Source organism: Eulemur rufifrons, chromosome 17 (genome assembly GCF_041146395.1).
Source record: "Eulemur rufifrons isolate Redbay chromosome 17, OSU_ERuf_1, whole genome shotgun sequence".
Classification (NCBI taxonomy): domain Eukaryota; kingdom Metazoa; phylum Chordata; class Mammalia; order Primates; family Lemuridae; genus Eulemur; species Eulemur rufifrons.
Window position 1 is genome coordinate 78,231,924 of NC_090999.1, and position 26,555 is coordinate 78,258,478.

At 37.2% G+C, this 26,555-nt stretch overlaps 1 protein-coding gene across 1 annotated transcript in view; it reads left to right on the forward strand.

The window, feature by feature from the left end:
• The window catches only part of CAMK4 (calcium/calmodulin dependent protein kinase IV), a 218,090-nt gene that overhangs the window by 130,501 nt on the left and 61,034 nt on the right, over positions 1–26,555 (forward strand). The window contains exons 3-5 of the mRNA XM_069492626.1: positions 873–935; positions 2,850–2,932; positions 17,785–17,857. Coding sequence (XP_069348727.1) covers positions 873–935; positions 2,850–2,932; positions 17,785–17,857 — 219 coding nt within the window. The remainder of the gene's footprint in view (positions 1–872; positions 936–2,849; positions 2,933–17,784; positions 17,858–26,555) is intronic.

Genomic DNA, 26,555 nt, shown 5'->3' on the forward strand with positions numbered 1-26,555 from the left:
CCTAAACTAAATGGCCATTATTCCAAACAGACCAAGTGGTAAAGGTAAACTAACTAGAGTTTTTTAATGGCAAGTGACAGAAAGTAACTCTAGATAACTTAAGCAGAAAAAGGAAATTGATTGGCTCATATAATTAGAAAGTTCAAAGGGCAAAACCAGTTATGCATAACTGAATCCAGGCTATTGAATTATATTATATCCACAGTACTTTTTCTTCCTACCTCTGCAGTGTTTTTTTTGGTTTCACTTTTAGTAAAGTGGTCACTACATGGTATAAACAATGGTCACTGGTAGCAGCTGAGTCTATCCTCTTTTGTTCTCACAATTTCAGAGAAAAAGTGAATACCTCCTTCTTGATTACTTGAGCAAAATTTCTGGAGAGGACCCTGATGGGGATGGCATGAGTCTGGTAGACAACCCTGGTGTTATCACTATGGCCAGGGAACAGGGTACTCTGATTGGTTAGGCTGGGTTGTACATCATCTCTATGTGAGGAAGGCAGGTGAAGTGATTGACAGCTCCACTGGGGTGGAGACAGAGACTTCCATATAAGAAAGGAAGAGAAGGAAGAGGGATAGGTTGAGATGAACTTGTGCCTTCGTGGTAACGGTGATGATGATGACTTTTGATGAGAAAGGAGGGAAAACGTCATGCAAGGAGCCTGACAAGTTGTGATTCATGTGAGTTGCTGGCTCTACCTCATGCCTGAAAAGGAAGGGAGGAAGGAGACACAAGAAAAAAGCGTAGGACTTAGCCTCTGCCAATTATGTGATTCATCCAGGTAGTTATTGCTGTTCTGATTCTCTGCTACAATGAAGATATTTCTAAGGGAGGAGTTCCTTTCAGTTTATCTCTTTTATTTTGCTTTTTAGGTGGACAAAAAAATCGTAAGAACTGAAATAGGAGTTCTTCTTCGCCTCTCACATCCAAACATTGTAAGTGGTTTTTAACCTACTATTTCAAATAATTTCCAAAGCTGTGTGAGATCTTTGTCCTTCACTGTCCATGCTGACAATGAGAAGAGGATTCCGCCACCACTGGTAGCCACCATGGCCTCATCTCATCACATTTTCAATTCCTTGGTTGAATAAATCTTACACATAATAGCCCTGAAAAAGTTCCAAAATGGACAGCTCTGCCATCTTCATTTTTATGCATAAAAGGATAAAAATGGAAGAGCTTTGTTTCACTCTAATAAAACACTGGCTTTTCCCTTCTTTTGTGTGCCTAGCTTATTAATATGCCATTGCTGAAAAAGCCTGTGAAGAAAATGTATTGCTCTCCAGAGTCATTTCAGTCTCCCTCGAGAGAAGATCTGCTTCGAGAACAATGTGAAGATGCAAATAAACGATGTACTTGAATGGGGAAAATAAAATGTCCTCAGAAGCTCCGCTTCAGGCTATGTCCAGACAAAGCCTCTGAGGAAAAGGTCTAGTGAAATGCTTTCTCGAACCAATGAAGTGAAAAAGAACAAAATCATTTTCAGGCCACAAGTTGTTTTTTTATGAATTAAGCCATCTACTTAAAGAAAATAGTTTGCTCATTTCTATGAGGAAGCTGTGATGTCTAAGAGGATGCTTAGGCTCAAGGCAAAGGGCTTAAAACTGAATATATGAGTTAGGGATGCATTCGGCTATAAATAGCAGAGAACTTGAATATGGTAGTCTAAACAGATATTTTTCTTATGTTACAAGCAACAGAAGGCAGGCAGCTTCTAGCACCGGCTCAGCTCCTCAGTGACGCCACCCAGGACCCAGACACCATCCTTGGTTCTGCCGTCCTCAGTGCATTGACTTTCACCCTTGTGTTTTTCCCTCCTGGGCCTAAAATGGCTGCTCCACAAGAGTCACAAAATAGACTTCAGGTCTATCCTCAAGACAGGAAGTAGATGCAAAAGTCTCACCAGCAGAGTCTGATGAGAAGAGAAAAAGGTTTCTCAGAAACTGCTACAGCAGAATTCCAGAATTCTCTTAAAATTTTTTTGACCAGGGCTGGTCACAAGATCACCCTTAACTGCATGGAGGCTGGGAAATTAGTGGCTTAGATCATTCATGATTTATGCCATGGGGCGAGGCACCTTGCTTCCCTAAACAAAATTAGTGTTCTGTTTTTAATAAAGTAGGGGGAAAAGGGCTTTGGGTAATCAATTAATAAAAGTCACTACTTTTACATTACCCATCTCTTTTCTTTCCAAAGAGAAGTCAATGTGGAATCTTCCTCAAATGTAGTTCAGTCCTGGGACTAGATTCCCAGATGTATGGAGAAAAATACCCCAATTGGTTGGATTCTCTGAATGTGAAGAAAACCCTGTTATGGTCAATCAAAACTGCCACCACTATATTTCTGAGGACACTTTATGCACTAACAACTTTTTAGTTCTTGAGGGGTATCTTTTATACACAGACAGACTTTAACCTGGTCCTGCCCTCCTCAGACCCCTAATTCCAAGTTCTTCATTTCCAGGAGAAAGAGACATTTTGCATTTCTCTCAATCACGATGGCTTCAAATGGTTTAGGAAGTTTTGTTGTTTTTGTTTCTGATTGGGGAGCAATTCAGAAATTGGGATAATTTAGAAAAGTGAGGAAGTGTTTCTAAGGCAGGGATTTTTTAGTTGTCAAAAGGAAAAAAAAGTCAAAATTCTATAGGACTTTTGAAAAAAATGAGATAACTGATAAAATCAACAACCCAGGAAGAGTACCAAATAGCTTCCTAATACTATTAATAGAATGAGGAACCTTTATTAACAACATATTACTATTGCAGAGTGTTGTTTTAGCCATAGCTTTAGCTATTTCCAAGAAAGATGGAAATAAGAAATTTGTGATTTTTTTTTTATATTTTTCCCCAGATAAAACTTAAAGAGATATTTGAAACCCCTACAGAAATCAGTCTGGTCCTAGAACTCGTCACAGGAGGAGAACTGTTTGATAGGTGAGTTGGTCCTGAAAAATCTAACCACAGAAAGATTTGCTTTTGCCCACCAAAAAATAATCTAAGGGAAATTTCTGTTGAAATTTTTTATAATGACAGTTTATACTAGTTGGTAAATTCTACAAAAATAAACCTAAAGAAGAATGTCAAAGGAAGGTGGGTAGTATACAATATGATATAGGTAGATGCAAACTTGGAATGTTTAGTGAGTAAAAAGAAAAACACTACAATATTTACCTTTGCAAACATTTACCTCCTCAATAAAAAACAGAATTTCTAAAATCATATTTATAAAAATTATAAAAATTTAAACATGTACTATAACAATGTTCTCTATTACGATCCAAAAGCTCATAAAAATCAGTACTCTTTAAATGATTATTTTTAAACTGACTTTCTTTAGTAATATATATAAAGAGCTCCACATTACAGAATAAAACATCTTCTGTTTTAGCCAATTATTGCCAATTTTGGTTTTCTGTTCTTATGTTCATCACTAGAGGCAGAGGTTTGAGAATGGGAAATCTGGCAGAGTGTAATATAGGCAAACTATTTGTACAAGACACACAAGCTTTGGGTTCACATAGTTATTCCAACTTCTCCACCTTCTCAGAATTCTATGTTTACCTTGATGGGCTCTTAGAAACCTTTTGTTGCACTCATCAGGTAATCAAGAAAGAATGGAATTGGAAGAAGACAAAGAGACTAAATAGGTGTATATTAGAAATAATAACATGCTGTGCACTGACAGAAAGGTCTTGGTTAAAGAATGGGGTAAAAGTGGGCTGCAGTTTAGGCGGAAGACCAAAGAAAGACAGAGAACCACTGACAATAACCTGAATGCCTGGATCACTGTAAAGGCTCCATATATGTTTACTGAATGATTGAATGAATGAGCAACTGCTGCAATGAATAGACTCCGAGGAGAAAGATTTCTAAAGGGAATGGATTAGTTTTGATTTTGTTGGAAGATGAACACTCCTCCTTTCTGCTATTGTCTGAAAGTTTGTGTTCCCCCCACCCCTGTATTCATATTGAAATCCTACCCTCATTGTGACCGTATTAGGAGATGAGACCTTTGAGAGGTGGTTGGGTCATAGGGTGGAGCCCTCATGAATGGGATTAGTGTGCTTGTAAAAGAGGCCCCAGAGAGCTACCTTCTGCTTTCTACCACGTAAAGACACAGGAGAAGGTGCCCTCTATGAGAAAGTGGGCCCTCACCAGACACCAGATCCTCTGGTGCCTTGATCTTGGACTTACCAGACTCCAGAACTGTGAGAAATAAATGTATGGCGTGGGCTAAGATACCTTCCTTCCCACCCCGACTCCACCTAGTTGAATTTACTGCATTTTCAAGAGCTTTGAAAAGTATTCATATTGTTTTTCAAAAGTACTGTCTGTTTTTAAAGTTACCTGAAGATTTGGATCTTCAGGTGAGAAGCAGCAAAATGGCTCAGCTTGATTAGAACTACATATGTACCTTTAACAGATGTATAATTTTGCTCATATGCATGTTGAAATTTCCTCAGAACAGGTTAAACAAAATATTAGACTTCTAAAATTGTAATGTTTTTGACTATTTTCATATTTTAAGAATAATGAGAACCTAAAGACATAGTTCTGGTGGCAGTTGTTGTTAGATAGTTAGACTCACAGTTCTGAATCCTAACTCTACCACCCAAGGATGAATAACTAACCTATTAATAGAATAATTTACTTAAATTCTCTAAATTTCAGAATGAATTTGAAACTATTTTATGCTGCTAAGAAAGCTTAGACAATTATGGTCCACTATAAAGGTAGTCTTGTTCTAAAACCATCATGTTCCTATGTGCTTAGATAAGACTCCTCTGGACTAGCTTATTTGCATGCTGCCAAAATTTGCCTATAATGGCTCCTTTTGTAACATCTCTTTAGCTGACTCTTTTTCATGGACGTAGTCCTTGTTTAGGTACTTTAATCGAGTCAGTTTATAGTCAAGATCCTGCTGGCTTTGGGGCCATGAGGTCTCTCTAAGAAGACCTTGCATATTTCTCTGCTGATACTGTCAATCAGAGAGAAATCTCTTGTTTTTTAATTGTAAATAATTGCAGGTCAGGAATGCCACATGGAAGTGATCATCTAATAGCACTTACTATTTACTTACCTACCTCTATTTGTTTGAATTAATTTGGAATCAAAGGTCTCCCCTTCCATTCTTGCCAACCTTTCTTCCATGAAAGAATTTGAGATGAGATTTCATTCAGCTCTAGATAAAAATGAAAAAATCAATGCTATTGATAAATTTCATTAGCAGAGGTAAATGGATAAAATATTCAGATGTAACAGAATATATCTAAGGAATGGTAGACGACTAGTAAAGCACTCAACCGCTCTACAAACTCTAGTGGTTTTCTAGACAGACTTTTTTTTCTCTGAGTGTTGTCATCCATATCATTGACATAGCTGAGATGAACTTGCTCTCTCCATTAAGTTACTTAATTCTACAGTTATCTTTAAACTGTAACAAACTGGAAATATATCCTGCACTATTATCTAATGTATTGTTTTCTTTGTTGAGAATTAAAAAATCATAATGTGGTCTCTTTTTTTCATACTTAGGTCAAAACCAAATTTATTTAATTGTGATGATAAGAATTTATTCCTGTTCTAATGGTGACTCTAATAGTACATAATGAATGAACTAATAGAACAGTCGTCAAAGAAATAACTATATTAGTCCATTATAGTCAAAATGGTTCTATTTAATTAGCAAAAATCTATTCTATGAGGCTTACAATAAATAAACATAGTCAAAATCCAATTAAAATCTGCTGTTTCATGTAGAATTTAACTAATAAAGTACATAGGACAACCAATTAGAAATTCTGAAATAAAATCAGTGATTTTTTGTGTCCAAGAGAAGTCAAAAACAAAAATAAATCTACACAATTATGATATCATGGAAAGAAGAAAGCTCCAGAAGTTTTCTGTTTAATCCTTCCCAATCTGATCATAACTCTTTAAAACTCAACATCATTTAATTGAGCTATTAAAGTGGACAAAGTGTGAAGTGATTTGCTTTAACAGTAAATTTTCAATTTTTATTTTTCAGAAAATATATTTTAAGACAACTAATTTAGCCATATCTGTAAAGTCTTCTGATTAAAGCAAAAGAATTTTTGCCTGATATTTATCTGATCACTTCAGTATCTGAATATCTTGTGAATTTTTAAATTTTTTCTGCATTCTTTTTGTGCTTTTGCTTGCCTGATTTTGCTTGTTACAATGCCAAACATTATATATAAGATTTTAGAATTTGAGGCTTTGAATGCTGTTATCTTCTGAAAGAGCAGATTTTCTTTTGTTCTGGCAGTCATTTCAGGTGAGAAAGAGATCACTGTAATACAATCACATGTTGGGCTAGTTCAAAGCTGGGCTTCCTGATGGCTGGTCTATTTCTTGTCAAGTCTTTCTGTTTTTTTTTTTTTTTCCAAAGTATTTATATTATAGGGGTACAAATGTTTTTGGTTACATGGATTGCTTTTGTAATGCTCGAGTCAGGGTTAAAATGTGCCCATTACCCAGATAGTGTTCACTGTGCCCATTAGGTAGGTTTTTGCCCTCTGTCCCTGCAGCCCACTCCCCTTGATTTCCTTAGACATTTACTTCTCTCTCTGCACAAGTGTGCTCATCAGTTAGTTTACTCACAGAGGTTTAGTCTTTAAAGGTCCCAACTTTAAGCCAGGGGATTTTACCAGGGCTCTTCTTCCTTGACAGACCTTGAATGCCAGCTTCTGTTCCCTCAACTATGTGTCATGGCCAGAAACTTTGTTCAGCTTCTCAGCTGCTGTGTTAGAATCAGTAAATGCCTTTGGAGAGAAGGCAGAGGCATCAGATGGCAAGTTTTGCTCTGCTGGGTTTTTCTTCTCTCACAAATCTTGGTTCCTAAACCCTTTTTTTCCCCTTTTGGTAATTCTCTGATGTCTTCAAATAGATTTTTAAAAAATATTTTATTTAGTTTGTTTTCCTCGTTCTTGCCTGGAGGCTTGTCTAACCCACCATTGCTGAGAGCAAAAATTCACCTATGGCCGGGCACGGTGGCTCACGTCTGTCATCCTAGCACTCTGGGAGGCTGAGGTGGGAGGATCACTTGAGCTCAGGAGTTCGAGACCAGCCTGAGCAAGAGTGAGACCCCCATCTCTATTAAAAACAGAAAAAATTAGCCAGGCATGGTGGTGAGTGCTTGTAGTCCCAGCTACTCAGGAGGCTGAGGCAGGAGGATTGTTTGAGCCCAGGAGTTTGAGGTTGCTGTAAGCTCGGCTGTTGCTGCGGCACTGTAGCCAGGGTGACAGAGCAAGACTCTGTCTCAAAAAAAAAAAAAAAAAAAAAAAAAATTCACATATGGCTTTAAAATTATTTTTTTTAATTTTTAAAAAAATTTTTAATTTTATTTTTTTTAATTTCAAAGTATTATGGGGGTACAAATAGTTTTGATTATGTGGATCACTTTTATAGTGCTTGCGTCAGGGTTAAAAGTGTGCCCATCACCCAGATGGTGTTCATTGTACCTGTTAGGTTAGGTAAAATTCTTTCACAGACCCTAGTATATTTCCCTCTTTTAAACATGTCAATGCTTTGGAACAAGCAAAATGAAAAGCAGTACCCACACCATGCAGATGTGAAAACTGAGAATTAGTAAAGGTAAATGATCTTCCCCAATTTAGGCAGCTAGACTGTCTTCTGGTCCAACAACCCTTTTCTCCTTGCATGGTCTCACTTTCTTCCTTATATAATCCAGTTGGTCTTTTTTACATCATTTCCAAGAAAATAAACTATTGTTTATTTATGGAGACTCCATGATGTATTGATTGGTCTTTTACAAAGCTATATATCTATTTATTATTCATGGTGCAGCAAACATCATGGGCATTGAGTCTGTGTCAGTTCCTCTGCCCTTCCAGTTCCATGGGGGCAGGACACGGGGCCCAGATGGATGCCTGCACATAGAGTGGGGTATGTTACAAGAGAGGAAATAATTTAAATGTCATCAGCCGGTGAATGAACAAACAAAAGGTACAATGGAATACCATTCAGCAATGAAAAGGAATGTTCCTTTGTTACACAATCCAACATGAGTAAACCTCAAAACATTATGCTAAGAGAAAAAAGCCAGACATGGAAGACTACACATTCAATGACTCCAAGTATACAGAATTCCCATCAGGGGAAAAACTCTAGAGATGGAAGCAAAGTAATGGTTTTCTAGGGCTGGGAGTAGGAATGTATTGGGGTGTAAGAGATTTAGGTGGTTCAGACTTGGTAGGCTCTATTTTTCCAGTGTTGTTGGAGAAGGGAAATTTATCTCCTAGTAATAGCTGGGAGAGAATGGAATAGGACACTTGAGGAAAGAAGTGGTGAAGTTCGTAAGCGAGACTGTGAGAACAGACAAGGGCAAGAATAAGGACTTTTGAGGAGCACTGCGAGTCTGCTGATGCTGAAAGGTATGTGTATTTAGGGACTCTGGTCTGTGGTACTTTATATTATTGGCTACACGTGCCCCCCCCCCCCGCCGCCATGTCATTCATGCCCCCCCCCGCCATGTCATTCATGCTGTTTTTGACAGCATCTCCTTTTCCCTTGGTTTTTATCCAGTTCTTTGGTTTTCTCCTTATCTTTCTCTCCTCCTCTCCACCTCTTAAGTATCCCTTAAGCTTCTTCCTACATTCTCTATAGGTGAGTTCAACTCTCACCTGTGGCTTGAGCCACACTGGTAACTTCAGTCCAGCAGAGATGAAAACCGTATTTTCAACAGTCTCCCTAGGCTTTTCACCAAGTCCCATCAGCACCTCTAAATGAGCATGACCTCAAATGAACCCAGCATCCTGTTCTCAATCTTGCTTCCTCTCCCTGCCTCTGTGAACCGACACACCAAGTTAATAAACATTAATTTCTCCCTCTTCCATTCACTTTTCCCTGTCCCCTCCCCATAATTCTTCCTCTGAGCAGCTTTCAAATGTGTTCCCTTTCCCCTTCCCCATTGCTTCTGCCCTTTTGGACCATTGCATTCTTCCCCATTGTAATAGAGTCCTAGCAGGTATTATTAATAGTTTCAGTTGCTTCCATCCACCTGTGTTTAAAGCACAGATCTGATCAGGTCAGCCCAACGGGCTACTCACTACTTTCAGTTCAAGTCAGTAGTTTCAAACATGGCAAACAAAACCACTGACAATCTGATCTCACGCTATGGTGCTAGATTCACCACCCACTTTATTCCCTTCTCAGCCACTGTGCTAACCACAGTACATTGTCTCCACCCTCAGGGAGCTCATAGTCTACAAGAGGGAAAGTGAAAATATATGGACTCTGATTTTTCTCAATACTACCATTACCTCTCAAATAAAGTACATTGGGGCTTATGATGATAACCACAATATCACAAGATACAAATAAAATAAAATAAAATAAATGAGGGCTAGGAACTAAAAAGGAAATAAAGATAAGAATCGGTACACAAAAGATGTATCATAAGACATTTTGCATTTTCCAGAGATTGGCCCCAAATTTGGCTCTACGTACTCATGTGGGGATGATAGGTGCTGTAACTGGGGTATAAACACAGTGCACGGGGCACAAAACAAGGAGTCTTCGAAGTCAGAAATAGCTTCAGGGACGAATAGAATCTTTTGAGCTACATCGTGTGTGAGAAATTAGAAATGGGCAGATGGAGGCTGGAGGGAATGGCTGTCCAGGACAAAGTTATGTCCGGAAACACAGCCGCACACTCTTGGGGTAAAATGTGAGTGTCTTAGTCTCCATTTTAAAAAGCTGGGCTCAACTGAAAGCAAGCACTTGCTAGATATTTGTCCAGTGAATGATTAAATAAACAGTGTGCTCCTGGGCCATTTATATAATATCTTTGGGTCAGGCTTTTTATTTATAGAATGAGAGAATTGGGCTGGAAATCCCTCAGACTCATTCCCAGGTTTGCAATTTGATGTGGCCTCCTCTTTCTCTTGCACTGTCAGCTCTAGGGCCAGCACCCACATTAATCTATAATCCCCTGCTCTTTCCCTAGTGTTCAAATATAATAGATGCTAGTAATACCTTTGAAACTATTTCTTTAAGTATATAAATTTAGCACTCTTTGGATGAGTTCTTACAAAAGCAGTAAAATGTCAAAGATACCATCAATAATAAAGAGAGAACATGAATGAAGCTTATTAAGCAGTGGTGGATTTACACAGGGTACAGCAGAAGTCATTTCCATATGACTGTATGTAACAGCATAATGGTGTCCTGGCAGCCCTTAAGACTTGGTTCCTGAACCTCCATATTATTTAGGGCTTTGACCCCCTGTTGTTTGATCCTTCAGTTCACAGTCTTATCAGACCAATGTCTTTCTCGCATAAACCTACAGTCATCTAATAATGCAGCCATTTGAGAAAAAGCTGCGATCAGTGACAGAGCAGTAGGGCTCCTAATCTACGTGCCAGGAAGTCTGAGGGCCTCAGGATATGATCAGATTAGAGCTCTTCAGCTGCTGTGCCTGTGTTAACTGCCTGGATGGAGATGCGCTCAATTCAATTTGTGGCAATTAGTGTGACAGAAGCAAATGCACAAGAGTCATCTATTAAAGCAGATCCATGGAGAGACGTAGGCATTGCCTGTATTTTATCATCCTGCAATTTTTAGATGAGAAGGAAAACAGACCAACTGGGGAGAAGAGGAGTGCATGGACCAACACAGCAAGCAGTGGAAGTAAAAAGCACAGTCTTGTAGTAAGAGGCCAGAGGATCGCAGCCCAGGAGCTCAGGGAAACATAACTGCCTTGTGCTCTCTTCCCAGACCTCCAGGTGTCTGCTGGGCCCCTTAGTGGCTGAGGGGCCTGCACAGTACAGACTGGAGCCCCAGGGCAGCCTTCTGGGTCAGTGTTGCGATGAAAATCCTGGGAGACATTTTGTTTGTAACACTGAGCCTTCTAGCTCAGCCCTCAAATGATGTTGCATAGAGACAAACTACATGGCCCTGGGCTTTGAAAATAATCTTAAAATGCTGGTAGCATCTTAAGTGCTTTCTTATCATTTTACGAAGCCTGAGGAGGAAATTAGTTTACTAAATCTAAAGAGAAGTATAGCAATAACTGTGTTTAAATGTAAAAAATTACCAACCAAAATTATCCCTCTATTTTTATGGCTTTAAAAACCCTATAATGATCGAATACTTCATTGCTTCTAAAAAATCAAAGTCACTGGTATATTTAGTGGAATGCTATAAACTCTTGACTGTCTATCTGTGGTTCAATTTTATTGGCAGATTTTTTGAAATGCCAGCTGAATCGTATGAAGGAATTGTCATGTGTCACTTCATGAAATAAATATCCCTTTTTGCTGAATTTAAATGATGTTGATTTTGTTTAAAATAAGTTTCTAAAAAGATTCATGTTATTACAGTGATATTTAAAACCATGTAACTCTGGATTTATTCCTAAGGCCATCAGTAATCTTTCCACTTACTGCATTCTCCTCTGGGAAGCATGGTATGGCTGCTCTCCCTCTGGGGCCACAGCCAGTGTACTTGGGCTGGGCATCACGTCTGAGTCCAGTGCTTTTGTTCCCCATGATAATGAATATAGGCAAAGGTATTGTCCAAATGTCCAGAGTGTGAGATTTTTCAGACATCCATTCACTTGTCAATTAGTACTGATTCCACAAATGTTTATTGAGTGCCTACTATGAGCAAGGCTTGCAGCTAGGCTCTGTGGGTGCCCCAAGCAACAATCTAGTGAGAAGGCTGACAATTTCACCACAGTGCCCTGCGGAAGGCACTGCCCAGACTCATCTACTGTAGTCATGTGACCGAAGTGGAGAGAAAAAAATTTCAAGATTTCATTTTCCTTTGCTTGGTCACTAACATCTTCATTTATTATTACACTTCTCAGTTATAAACCTGCAGTTATGACTTGAGAAGTTCACTGCATTGATCTTTCTAGTCAGCCATGGACGGCCTGGGTGGTAGCTCAACTTATAAAATATTTAAAATCAAATGTCTGAGTTCCAGAAACCTAACTCTGTGACAATCTGATTAACAAGTCATCTGGGAACAGAACTCCTTCTGGCAGGAGCAGCTGGAAGAGTAGTGGTTGAAGGTGGTGGTGGGCCAAGGGCTGGTGTGCAGAGTTCACCCTCAGATAAGGTGAGGAGATGCTGCATTTTGTGCCTCTGTCCCACGTGTCTACCCTGGAGGCGCCATTTCTAACTACAGAATTAATAAAACCCTTGTCTGTACCAACCTTAACATCATATGCATTACATCTATGATAATGGTTTTTGTTTACAACTTCCTTTTCTCCACCATCTATGGTCTCATCTGGGGCAGAGCCCAAATCCTATTCTATTTATATCCAGTACTTGGCTCACATTAGACAGAAACATGGATGGATATCACCACCCCTTCCTCATCCTCCTGCCTGAGCCCATGCTCTTCTCCCACACCTACCCCCACCCCCAACTCCCACCCTCCCTGCATCTGGAAAACTTCTATACACCTTTCATGTCTGAGCTGAGAGATAGCTGTTTCTGGAATCCTTTTCTCACCCTACACAGCCTCCAGTATAGATTACCTGTCTTTTCTCAGCACTCTCAGCCCATTCTCTAATACTTCTACCACAGCGTTTAACACACTGGGTTGAATATTGTCTATCTACTTATACCAAGAGAAATGCCACTACTGAGCGATCAGGACATAATAGTCACTCCGTAGTATTTATTGAAAAAATGGATACATCTGTTGGAATGCATCCTCTGATTAATTAGGTGAATTATTTTACTATTTTAATGTATGTTGGGGAAATTTAGTGAAATTTCCAGTAACTGTTCTTCATAAAGCTACTACTCTTCCCTCCATCCTACCTGAAAACAGGTCCCAAGAATATTCACTCCTTCATCCAGCCAGGTCCTAGACATTCATACAAGGATGTGTTCTTAGTCCATTCCAGCTGCTCCAACAAAATTCCTTAGACTGGGTGGCTTATAAACAACAGGTTTCTATTTCTCACAGTTCTGGAGTCTGGAAAGTCCAAGATCAAGGTGCCAGTAGATTGTCTGGTGAGGGGATGTTCTTTGGTTCATAGAGAATGCTTTCTCTCTGTGTCCTGACATGGTGGAAGGGGCAAAGAAACTCTCTAGAATCTCCTTTATTAGGGCACTAATCCCATCCATGAGGACTCTGCCCTCATGATTGAATCACATCCCAAAGGCCCCACCTCCTAATACCATCACATTGGTGATTAGGTTTCAATATATAAACAATTAGCCCACAGCAGGGACTTAACCCTAAGTTATACCCAAATGAAAATACACAAACACCACATTTAGGCTAAAGATTGAGACTTCATAATAAACCAAAATATATAGAGGAAGTTCTAGTGGGCACTAGGCACTGCCTCTCCAGGGAATACTGATGCCCATAAGAACTGTGTCTGTTAATAGACAACTAGGGCAGATGGCTCACGGCTGTGGAAGTTGCCTCTGTTCTACCCCAGGAGTGCCATTTGCAGGACATGAGTAATGCCCTCCGGAGGGGTACTACAAAGAGATTGTGGTAAAGCTCTAGACTGGGTGAGTGACTATGGGAAAAATCCACACTTTTTTTCAGGCTGAAAGGGAACTGATTTTATTCTCTTGGGAGAATGAAAGGTTGCAAAGAGAGTTAACTATCAGCCATTCTTTTCCATCATCTTTCTAACAACTCCCTTTAACAAGACTGGAGAAAGCCAAGCTCCTGAGATTTCAGGGGTAGCACACACTTCTACTAGTGTAGAAGACACTAATTACACTTGTGCTGGGTGGTGGATGTAACACAAAATGCAAATTTAGAGAAAAATGCAGAGAATGATGTAATGGTAGCCAAAGTCCTCCACTTACTCCATCACAATAGCCCATTTTTTCTCCTTTCCTCGTACTTAATTTTAAAATATTCAGAAACTGTAGCTCAAGAAATGATTTCAATTAAATTTTTAGTAAGTAGACTAACATAATCATGAATTGGAAAAATCTGGAGTCTTGTAAGGAAATATTATATGAAAATGATTTTCAAGAACTAATTAATAATCATCTCCTGAATATCGTATCTATTTTCTCATTTTGTTTGACCCTGGTGCTGAACAAATATCTGAAAAATAAAAATGTAAGGAAGGATATTCCATCTTTTGTCCTTTGAAAAGGTAATGAATCTGTGTTTCTTGCCAATGTTCTAAATAACTGAATGGGTAAAATAAGCTAATTGAAATTTTTGCATTAATATAGTTTTTCTGAATCTTGATTAACTATAATCATTGATATATTTTCTTATATCTTTTCACTTTTGTCATACCTGTTTTGTTCTTCTTTTCCTCCCCTTCTACTCCCTACTTTGGGTAGATTTTAAATTTAACTTTTATAGATTGTAAATTTAGCTTTTAATATCAACTACTTTGAAAACTTACACTTTCCTGTCACAATTTAAAGAAAACAAAAACCAAAGGAAGATACTTTCTGAAAAATATGCAATTGGAGGCACAGTCTAAGAAAAATTTCTATGCAAAAATTACCAAAATTGTTGAAACTCTGTTTCTTTTATATTTTGAATTGACCATTTTCAAACTCTGTGCCAACTGAAAAAATCTTATACAAATTGGTAATCTACAGTGGTATTAGAAATGTGTTTTTCTTGAAATTCTGGGAAGTTAGACATAGCAACAAAGTAGTTTTCAGTTTTCCCTAACCTCCTCATAAGAAAAGATCAAGTAAGTAAGTCAGAAAAGCCAAAACTCACAGATGATGTCTATACCAAAACCAGGTGACAGAGAATCCCCATGAAACCTAAAATACAAGTGGCCGAGGACCAACTAATGACAATTGAAAAAGCCATGTGGTATTATCGCTTGTGCAGAAGGAAGCAAAGAAGCAGGAAGACAAATGAGAGACCCAATAATAGGCAAACACTCAAATCTCCCATATTTCCAAGTTATCCAGAAGGATGGGTCCATGCAAAAGAGCAGCTGAAATTGGGAGATGTTTTTGCCATCCAAATTTCATAGAAGAACCAGGGGTGCATTTGCAGTAAGGTCTGAAAGGCTGATGCATAATCAAGGCCCTGTGAACTCCTGAAACTAATGTCTAAAGCCTTTGGGGGAAAACGTGTTATATTTAGGAAAAACTACTGGAAAGGGAATCTAAATCAATCAGTGTAGACATGGTAAAAGGCAAGGGGATGAAGTTCCTACAGTAAGGGAGACAAAGTCTCAGAAAGTATAAGTTCATATTTGTGGAAGCTTCATGAAAATAACCAGAAAGTTGAGAGCCATGAAACTAGAAAAGATATCCTGACCTACCACTTTGTCAAAATGTTAACTAACCCCCCAAAATGAGCAGCAACAGAAAAGTGTATCAGTTAATTCCAATAGAGAATGATTATAAGAGGACAGAAAATAAGGAGCAAAATAAAGTTCCTTGAGGCAGTGAAAACAGTTCAGGAAAAAATGCCCACAAAATAGATAAAAATATAACTTAATATTACAAAATATGCTAAATTAAGAAAATTATAGAAGAAAGAACAATATAAATCAAAGGTGGAAAAGCTCTTATAATCTATAATTGTATACCTTAAAGAAAACCAAAGCAATGAAAGAAAACAAATTCAAAGCATTCTACTTCAAGGAAATATTCCTGAAATTAAAAAAGAAAAAGCACTCTAAATTGAAAGATCATGTCATGAGTCTGGATAACTCAATCCAGAATCTGTAAATTAAAAGAAAAATTCCTTGCCCACATTTATGCAAAAAGAGCAAGTAACTCACTGGGAGAAGAAAAACCAGACTGTCATAAGATTTTCTGACAGTCACATTTTATATCATGAGAAACTTGAGTCGTATACTTCAGATAATAAAGCTTCTTTTCCTCACTCCTAACAACTAATTTGAAATGACATTCTTTTATTTTATTTGCTGTTTATAATTATACAGTAATCAAGTTTATCTTTTTATAAGGTATCCTTAGTTCCCCCCAGTTTTGATAGCTATGTATTATATCTATACTATCAGTTCATACTAGCTGGATTGCTAGTTAATGTCAATATTGCTAAGAGTAGAGAACCCATAGACAAACCAAAAAAAGAAGAGACTAAGATTATTATACGATAGTATTAAAAAAATTAAAACAAAAAATACAAACATTCCTAAATGAAAAAGAATTAAAATTACAAAGAAAGAACACATAAAGTGGACCACAGAGTGAAAGATTTGTTATATAAAACATTTGTGTACATATTAATATAACATAAGACAATGTGATTGTTCACAAAATGAGGTGATATAAATATATGTATATGTATCTGTTTTTATTTTTTTGATTGAAGAATAAAACATAAACATTTTTAAAGTACTATCTTCTGCTAGAAGGAAATAATGGTCCTTAGAGAAATAGCTATTCCAGGTCTGGAGCAGCAAGTGTGCAAAATAAGCCTAAAGTAGTGCATTTTATCAGATGGAAAAGGAGCCACCAAAGACTTCAAAAGCCAATTTGAATAGCCCACCACTGACCCAAAATGGGACAATTTCTACATCAATAAGAAAAAGAGCTGGAGTGAATTGAAACATATCAAATGTGGTTAAACCTATAATTTCAAAATGATACCAAAAAGCAAACAAAAACACTAATTGGTTACTGTTTGAAGATGTTGATGAACCAACACATATTTTGAAAACTAATGAGCTAAAAAATGAAGCATTTATCCTATCTTTCCTATAAGAATTGTAACACTAGAAAATTTTCAGCTAGTAAAAGAGAAGCAATGATATTAATAGAATTAGATTTTACCCATTTGAAACCTCTAAAGAGCTCATGGATCTAGACATTGATTATCACCTGCTGTAAACAACACAAAATGGAGAAGGATTGAACATGAAAATACACAATGCCAGCTATAAAGTGTACTTGATAAAAAATCAGCCTAAATCTGATCAAGACCCTCCTAGCTCTAACTACCCATTAATAAGAAATAGAGAGGGCAGAGAAATGGCTTCAAAGACACCACAGTGATAGAATCACATTGCTAAGCTGTGAGAAACACTAAAGAAAAGTGGCCAGCTTTCAAAATAAAAATCGCAAAAGTGAGAAAAGTGTGGGCTGGGAAGAGGCGGGGAGAGAGAGAGAGAGAACGAACCTCCAGGTTAAAAGAAAATAAGAGACACATCAACCAATCAAGTTTCATGAACCTTATTTGCATACTGGTTCAAACAATCAAAAAAAATTTAACATGTTTAAGACAATTGGAAATTTGGCACACTGCATTTTGATAATCTTAAGGAATTATTGTAATATATAGTTACGATATCAACATTATGGTTGTGATTAAAAGATCTCTTATCTTTTAGAGATACTTCCTTAAATGTTTAGAAATGAAATTACATGATGTCTGCTATTTACCTCAAAATAATAAAGGAGGAGAGGAAGTAGCTAAGCAGATAGATTAAACAAGGTTGGCCATGATTAACAATTGTTGAAGCTGGGTGACAATTACATGGGAATGTTTCACTGTATAATGTCTATTTGGTATATGTTTAAAATGATTCACAATGCTAAGTTTAAAAAGGAATGAATTTTTTTTTCCTCAAATGGGGTGGACATTTCAAGCCAAAGAGAAGTAAATGTATTTCATTTTCCTAAGTAAATTCAAAGATTTTTAGAGTACCAGTGTATAGAAGTCTTTGCCCTGGTATTGGGATAGCCTATTTAGATGCACCTTCTTTAACATTAATTTAATTAACTTATTTTAACATCTACTCTACTGAATACATGAGTCTGAGAAGCATTTTTTTTTTTTTTTTTTTTTAGGATTGTGGAAAAGGGATATTACAGTGAGCGAGACGCTGCTGATGCTGTTAAACAAATCCTGGAGGCAGTCGCTGTAAGTACGAAGCAACAGCAAAACGCTTAATCACCTTTTCCTTTTACAGAGTCATCATTTAAGAAATGTGTATATGTGATAAACCATAAAATTTCAACAAAAATGTATGAAATATTTGCTAGAAAATATGTTGAATGGATTGATATTTTCTATTGATTACTCAAATTCTGAAAGATCCAGTTCTCCTATCAGTTTATTAAATTAATTTGTATTTTATTATTGTGAAACCAAACCAGACTTTGGTACCTTTAGTTGTTCCTTATCTCTTTCCTTCTCATTTCTTAAGTTTGTTTCTTTATTGCTTTTATTGTTTTTTAATTTGGCATGGAAGTGCAGGAAAGTTGAATGTGATCCATCTAGAGCTTGGAGCATAGAGATTACTAACTTTGCTTTCAAGACAAGAAATGAATGAATTAGAAGGAAAAAAATGTAACAATTTTATTTTTTAAGGAAGAGTTAATGTACTATTTTAAACTGGAACACAAGTGTTGTTAATGGTGCAAACAAATGCACACACATTTACAAAAAAATGCATATAATTTTGAAAAGCTCATTTGGATTGCACTAATCGGGAAATTTTTGCCTAAATAAAATATACGACATTGGTTAATACCTTCCCATATATTTGATGATGTCTAATACATGCTGGGACACTTTGGGGATTCATTTATTGAATATAAAGCCTGAATAAATTATTCTTTGAGCAATCAGGACAGGGCCCAAGGGGAGGTATTTATCACGATTAGAGACAAATCTATAAAATATGTCCAGAATTAAGATATATTCTATTATTCAGAGTTAGTTATCTAACAAAAATCATTTTCAATACCTTGAGAAATCAGCCACAGTGACTCAAGCACAGGTCCTATTAATTTTACCGACAGCAAAAACAGGAAGGAAGGAAGGAAGGAAAGGAGGGAGGCAGGGATGAAGGAATGGATTGAACCTGATATCTAACTAGCTTATATACCAATGATGAAAAGGAAAAACAACCTTCACAATCTTTGGACAGGGATGTTAGAAATAGCTGGTCCGTGTTCTAACCAAATCCATTACTGAGCTATCAACACCAAGTTTGATAGGTTTTATAGCCCATTCCTTCCAAATTACTCCTTCCTATAAAAGTGTTTTGGTCTTTTTATTACAATAGGGGATAAAAAGTTTGAAATGTGGATGAATAAAACCTAGAGAGGATGCCACAGAATTTTGCTCTATAACACAGCTCCTGATGATAAGAATATTGAACATCAAATTCATCATCTTGCTGTATCTGACATAGCCAACACATTCAGATTTTTCATCATGCACAAGATATTTACCATTTCTGGTTTCCTAGGCTTGCAAATTTGGGAATAAGTTTCAACTTTTCCATTTTCTTCTACCCTCACATCTACCTTTCCAAATTCACTTGTGTCTTTCTTCAAATGTCCATGAACCTAATCCTGCTCCCCATTATGCTATTTCTAGCATACTTAACAAACAACACTTCTAGTTGTTTCCAATTCCTATTCTTAAATATATAAGTCTAGAATCATCTCTTGCAATCACTATTTTTTATTTTGTCACCTCTGAGTTCAATAATGGCAATTTTATGCCTTCCTTAAATACATATTTTAAGACCTAATTTCTTATTATTATTACACACTGTAGATTATCTAGCCAAGTAAACTTGCTGGCAGTGACCCACTATCACTTTACCCAAATCAATCAGGCAGCTGGTATAGTAGTTAAGAGTACTTTGAGAGTAAATCAGCCTGGGTTCAGTTTCTAGATGTATGAACTTGCACACATCACTAAACACTTTTGAGCCTCATTTTCCTCTTGTGAAATATGCATAGCAATCAACCTAACAGGGTTGTGGAAAAGATTAAATGAGATAACATATAGAAGTCATAGCAATGTTCAAAAAACAGGGAAAAGAGAATAAGCAACTTTATATATTCATTTGAATATCTATTAGATGTTGTAAATTTATACAAATATACTTACACTACAGCTAAGTACCAAAATCAAAAACAATTGTGTAATGTTGTGTTCCTTGACCTGGGTGCTAATTGCACAAATAAGTTCAGTTTGTGAAAATTCGGTGCACATATATGTACTTTTCTGTATGTATATGAAACCAATAAAAAGTCTTAAAAAGAGTTGTGCCAAAAATTTAGTATGTACATGTAGTTATAACAGGTAATAAATCCTCAAGTTAGCATGCTGTGTATGTATGTTTGCAATTTACCCAACTGGATTCATGTACTTTCGTGTTTCTAGTTCTATCACATTCTGTTGTCTATCAGACATATTTTTTTTTTCCTTTCTGGGACAGTAGCACATTATGCACTAATGCCATGTGAGACAGTGAGTGCAGGATGTGACAGTGAAGGGAGAGGGACATGTGCCTCTCAGGCTACCACCCTCCCCTCCTACACTGTTCTATTGACAAGACACTATTTCAAAATGGGGTAATCTTCAAAATAATTGTTCTGAGTGTTTCTTGTTTGCCGTTGGTGCACGTAGTAGAGTGCATACCATCAGAGGGATGTCCTGGGAAAAGCATAATCGTTTCTTGTGAACTAGACTGACACACCGAAGGATGTACCTTTTACTACTATCTGATCTGGTACTTTTTTTTTTTTTTTTTTTTTTTTTTTTTTTACTGATACCATTTCTTCATGTCCTCCTCCATTCCTGAATTTTCACTGCGTCCTAGATGCAATTTTGAATGACAGTCTGTTGTTGCCATAAAAGCATGATTTCACTTTGACTATGATTTCATTTTGGCAGAACTACTTGTTTATCATGTAGGAACTAACTTTTCTATGACTAGCTTTAGTCATCCCTCACATTTCCACATTTCCATCTTTGTAATTCAAGCTGTCTGTTTTACAGTAGATATATATTCCTTGATTGTCTCATTCACTGAAACCAGAAAAGAACTCTTACGAGGCTCCTTCAAGTCTTCTTCATCTTGTTAAATGGCACTATCATTCAGCAACTGTTTGCTAAAAGCCTGTAGTTGCCCCTTGATTTGTTTGCCTCACATCTTAATAATCCCATGAACAAGTCCTATCAAATATACTTCCAAATTATAGCCTGAATTTGACCATCTTTCATCTTCACTAAGCCATAGCACCAGTTTCAGTCTTCATCGTCTCCCACTCAGACTGCTGCAGAACCTTCTAGAGGGGAAACTTACTTCCACTACCTAATGTCCACTCCCTTAACATCATCTAGTTATTATTTAAGTTATAAATCAATTATATCATTTCTGTGCTTACACTGCCAATAGCAGGGGTGGGGAAACTTTTCATGTTGGAAGGCTGCATTAATTTAGCTATAATCAAATAAGGCCACATTCAAGAAACTTCAATTAGATATGCGTAAAAATGTACATTATTTTGGAAAAATCTAACTACTACATATTAATAATTTCAAAAAAAATGAAAACTATTTGTTAATTTTAAAGTTAACTAACCTTTTATTGACTTCACTGTGTCTGCTTTTTGTTGGGAAGCATTTGAATATTTGGTTGCAGCCTGGAGGTCCACAGTTTCAGTTGATCCTCTAGATGGGTATCAGTCATTTGTGACCTTCAGGGTGTCTTGATTGGGGTTAGATAGGAGAATGTAGATTCACAGCAATAATTGGCTGAAAAGCAAGAAAGCATTTTTCGGGCATGTTGCCAAAGGCACAGTTATTTTACTGCATTTTTCCATATTTCAATTAGAACTTCCTTAGCATCAAACAATGATTGAGAGCTCAATCAATTCTATCTACAGTTCCTTAGGTGCCTTGAAGATATCAACTAGGTGAGGCTGAAATGCTAATTTGAGTGTGATGTCATGTTTCTCAAAAGCAGTAAAACTTGCATTGTATTCTCCAATTAATGGGTCTACAACAGCTGCATATTCTTCAAATGAGTCACATATATCATCCTGCTCATCAATGACCTTAGCTAACAGGGGAAAATGTTCATCTGAAATTTCCTTTTGAAGAAGATGTGTTTTGAAAAAAGATAGCTTTTTTCAAAATGCTTGGATTTTTTGCCACATTACCTTGCAAAGAAATATTCAAGCTATTTTGATTTGACATTATATCACACAGAAATGCTGCATTCCTATAGAAATCTTCTTCCAATAATTCACATTGCTGATTCTGTTCTTCATAAAATTTAACTATCTGTTCTCGCAGAGATAAAATTTTGGGTAACACCTATCTCTGTTATAGCCAGTGCACTTTAGAATGATTCGGCAAATCCACACTGAATTGTTCAACTTTAGCAAGTTACAAAATTGTTCAACTTTAGCATGTTACAAAACTGAGGATGCCAGGTTGCATTTGCAAGAATATAGTTAACTATACTTACAACTTATTGCAAAATGTCACTTAAAATAGTAGCTTTAGCACAAGGTAGTTTGCTGATGCAAGTTACAATGAAAAGAAATGAGAGCATCTGGGTCTGTTAATACTTTTTTTATCTGTGCAATAAACCTTTCATGTTTTCCTGTCATGGAATGTGCACTGTCTCTACATACACTCACTAAATTCACCACATTCAGTCCAACTTCATGATGTTTATCTTGAAAATTGTTGTTCTGTTTGCAAGAGTGCCCAAAGTGAGTAACTCTTTGTAGCAAAGAAAATTTTCTGTTATGACCCGAATGAAGTATAAAACCTATGCTCAGTCAGTAGTATCAGTTGATTCATCCAAAGCAGTTGAATAATATATATTTTCCTTTTGAAGTATTTTTTTTTTTATTTTTTGTTTGTTTTTCAGCTCATTAAGGGGGTACAAAAGATCAGGCTATATACATTGCCCATGCCTCCCCATCCCCCCGAGTCTGAGCTTTAGTTATGTCCATTTCCTAGACAGTGCACATCACTCTCATCATATAGGTGTGCACTCCTCCCCTCCCCCCACCCCATCCCCCCCAGAGAGAACTTCAAACGTGTCCATTCCCCAGGCAGTGCGCATCGCACTCATCAAGTAGGTATACACCCATCCCTTCCACCCAGCCCCGACCTCTGTCCAATACCCAATTGGTGTGATTCCCAAATGTGCACTCAGGGAAACCAGTTTGCTGGTGAGTACATGTGGTGCTTGTTTTTCCATTCTTGGGATATTTCACTTAATAGAATGGGTTCCAGCTCACTCCAGGAGAACCAAAGAGATGCCATATCGCCATCATTTCTAATAGCTGAGTAATATTCCATGGTATACATATACCACATTTTGCTAATCCATTCATGAATCGATGGGCATTTGGGTTGTTTCCACATCTTTGCGATTGTGAATTGTGCTGCTATAAACATTCGGGTGCAGGTGTCTTTTATCCACATGTAGAAGACTAAAACAGGACACACAGCTCTCACCCCTCACAAAAATCAAATCACGGTGGTTAACAGACTTAAACCTTAGGTCAGAAACTATTAGAATTCTAGAAGAAAACGTAGGTAAGACTCTTACAGACATTGGCCTAGGCAAAGAATTTATGAGGAAGACCCCTAAGGCAATGACAGCAGCAACAAAAATAAATAAATGGGACCTGATCAAATTAAAAAGCTTCTGCACAGCCAAAGAAACAGTCACAAGAGTAAATAGACAACCTACAGAATGGGAAAAAATTTTCGCATACTACACATCAGATAAAGGACTGATAACAAGAATCTATTTAGAACTCAGGAAAATCAGTAAGAAAAAATCGAACAACCCTATCAAAAAGTGGGCAAAGGACATGAATAGAAATTTTTCCAAAGAAGATATAAAAATGGCTAACAAACATATGAAAAAGTGTTCAACATCTCTAATCATCAGGGAAATGCAAATCAAAACCACAATGAGATATCACTTAACTCCAGTGAGAACGGCCTTTATCAAAAAGTCCCAAAACTATACATGTTGGCGTGGGTGTGGAGAGACAGGTACTCTCATACACTGCTGGTGGGACTGTAAACTAGTGCAGCCCCTGTGGAAAGCAATGTGGAGATACCTTAAACAGATTCAAGTAGACCTACCATTCGATCCAGCAATCCCATTACTGGGCATCTACCCAGAAGAACAAAAGTCATTCTATAAAAAAGACACCTTTTGAAGTATTGCATGAAGTTGTTCTGTTAAATTGAAGGCTAATTCACACTGCCGATTATTTATGGTTCTTAAAAGAGGCAGTTGTTCGCACTTTGAAATATTATAAGGGTCTAAGCATCCTACAACTTTGACAATGCATTCTTTCACAATTTCTGAATCACTGAATGGCTTCCCCTTTTCCCTGAGTATATAAGCTACTTTGTAAGTTGCTTCAGTGGCATTATTTCCAGGTCTTATTGCTGCTTGAAAGAATTGTCTTTGCTTTTGGTTTTCTTTTAATTTCTGCAATACAACCTTTTGCACCTCTCCCTCTAATTTAAAATATTTGTGGTCCTTATGAGTGTTATAATGCTGATGAGAATTGAATTTCTATACTGTTGTTATTACAGTATCACAAAGCAAGCAAATCATCTTATCTTTAGCAGAAACAAGATAATATTGCAATTCCCAATCCTCATTAAAAAATCTATTTTCTTCTTTCAGCATTCTGTCGGTCTTTGACATGATGGGCTGTTAAGCACAGAGAATTAAAAAATACTGTGGTGCTGTGCAACTATTCACAAATGCCACTTCAGACAGAAACAGTGCACCATTGTCAAAAGCTGATAACAGACTGTCGTACTCAACCCTCATAAACTCTCGCCAACCAGCCTCGTGTGGTAGTGGCGCCAGTCAGGCGGGGGAAGTTAGGACTAAATCACGAGCGTTGCAGCTGTCAATTTAGCCCTATGGCTCACTAATGTTCTAATTGTGCCAGTCAATCTGGGAGGATTATTTCATTGAAACTTATTTTATTCTTTGGTATTTTAAATACATTCACTTTAAAAATATAATAATACATTTTTGCTCATCTTTTATATATATATATTTTTTTTTAATTTCAGCTTATTATGGGGGTACAAAAGTTCAAGTTATATATGTTCCCATGTACCGCCCATCCCCCCGAGTCAGAGCTTCAAGCGTGTCCATTGCCCAGTCAGTGCGCATCGCACTCATCATGTAGGCATACACCCATCCTCTTCCCTACCCCCCACCTCAGTCTGATACTCAATTGGTGTCATTCCCAAATAAAAGGATTTGTTCTGTAAAATTTGGATTCAGTCAAAAGGCCACTGTTAAGGACCTAGAAGACTACGTGTGCCCTTCAGACCACAGGCTCCCCACCCCTGGCCAATGGCATCCCACTGAAAGTAGAATAAAATCAAAATTCCTTAACATATCCTAGAATGTCCTACATATGGCTCCTTCCCACCATCCCAGTCTCGCTGCATACCATTTTCATTCTCCTCCACTGTGCTTGAGTGACCTTGTTTTGTGACCCTGAGAAAGGTCTAAGCTGTTTCTCATCTCAGGGTACTTGCTGTTTCTCTTCTGGGAACCCTCTTTCATCATATCCTCCTGTGGCTCCATTCCTTACTGCTTTCAGGTCTCTGCTCACATGTCACCTCTCCAGAGAGACCTTCCCTGACCACTCCACCTAAAATAGTGCCCCCCACTACTTCTCCAAGCCATCCTCAATTCCATTACCATGTGTTATCACCTTTTTTTGCATTTATAATTATTTGTAATCATACATTACTTTGTCTGTGTGTACAGTATTTATCATCTCTTCATAAAGTAGAAACTTTGTGCTGTTCATTTTTATATTCCCAGTGCCTAAAATAGTACCTGGCAACAGTGGGTGCTCAATAAATATTTACTAAGTAAATGAAAATCAATCAAAACATTCAGAGATAGCCACCATTCTATATTTTGTCTTTCTAGATGATGACACCTGTAATGAACAGCTTTACTATCATTTTTCTACTCATGTCCTATGAAACAAAGCTATATAACTTGCTTCCACGTATGAAATTCTTTTTTCGGCTCCCTTTCTTTCATTTTATTACTTTCCTGTCATTCAAAACTCTCCTTCTTCAATATGTTCTTTCCAGTTGCCTCCATCCTTTTAGATCAGCTCTTGACTCTTCTGGCTTAACCACAGTGGGCATGCTTCAATTTAAGGATACCTCAGGCAGCTGACTGGGGAAACTCTATTTTCATTCAATGAATGAGAAATGGATATTCTCAGCATCAGAATTTTCCACCCATTGGAGTTACACTATTAAGGGAAAAAAGAGCTCAAGCAGGGATGCTCCAGATAGGGGTGCCCCACATAGAACAGAGGCACTAGAGTTCCTGGAACCATGTTTCAGGTCTGCAAAGATAAAATAATTAATCTACTGCTAATCCTACATTTTTTTAAAAAATGTTATTTTTTTCTACTCACAAAGTTCCTATTTAGGAACTAAGCTGCCACATTCAAGTCAAATACTCTTTTGAAAGAAGCTTCATAAAAATCAGATTTTCTCTGATTACTGCAACTAAGGGTTAACTTAGCAGCAAAAAAATTAAAATAATTTCCCTGTTTCACAGGTAGAAAGCAAAGCAATTTAAAACTTGTGAGAAATGGCTGACATTTATGAAATAGTTTATTGTTAACTACATAGCTATAGATAGCTATAAAAAATAGGACAGTTGGGAACTCAAAGTAATCAGCGATACATCTCACATTTGCTCTGGATCACACAGTTATAAGACTGTATCTAGGCTGGTTGTTGAAAGCACAGAAGCAGA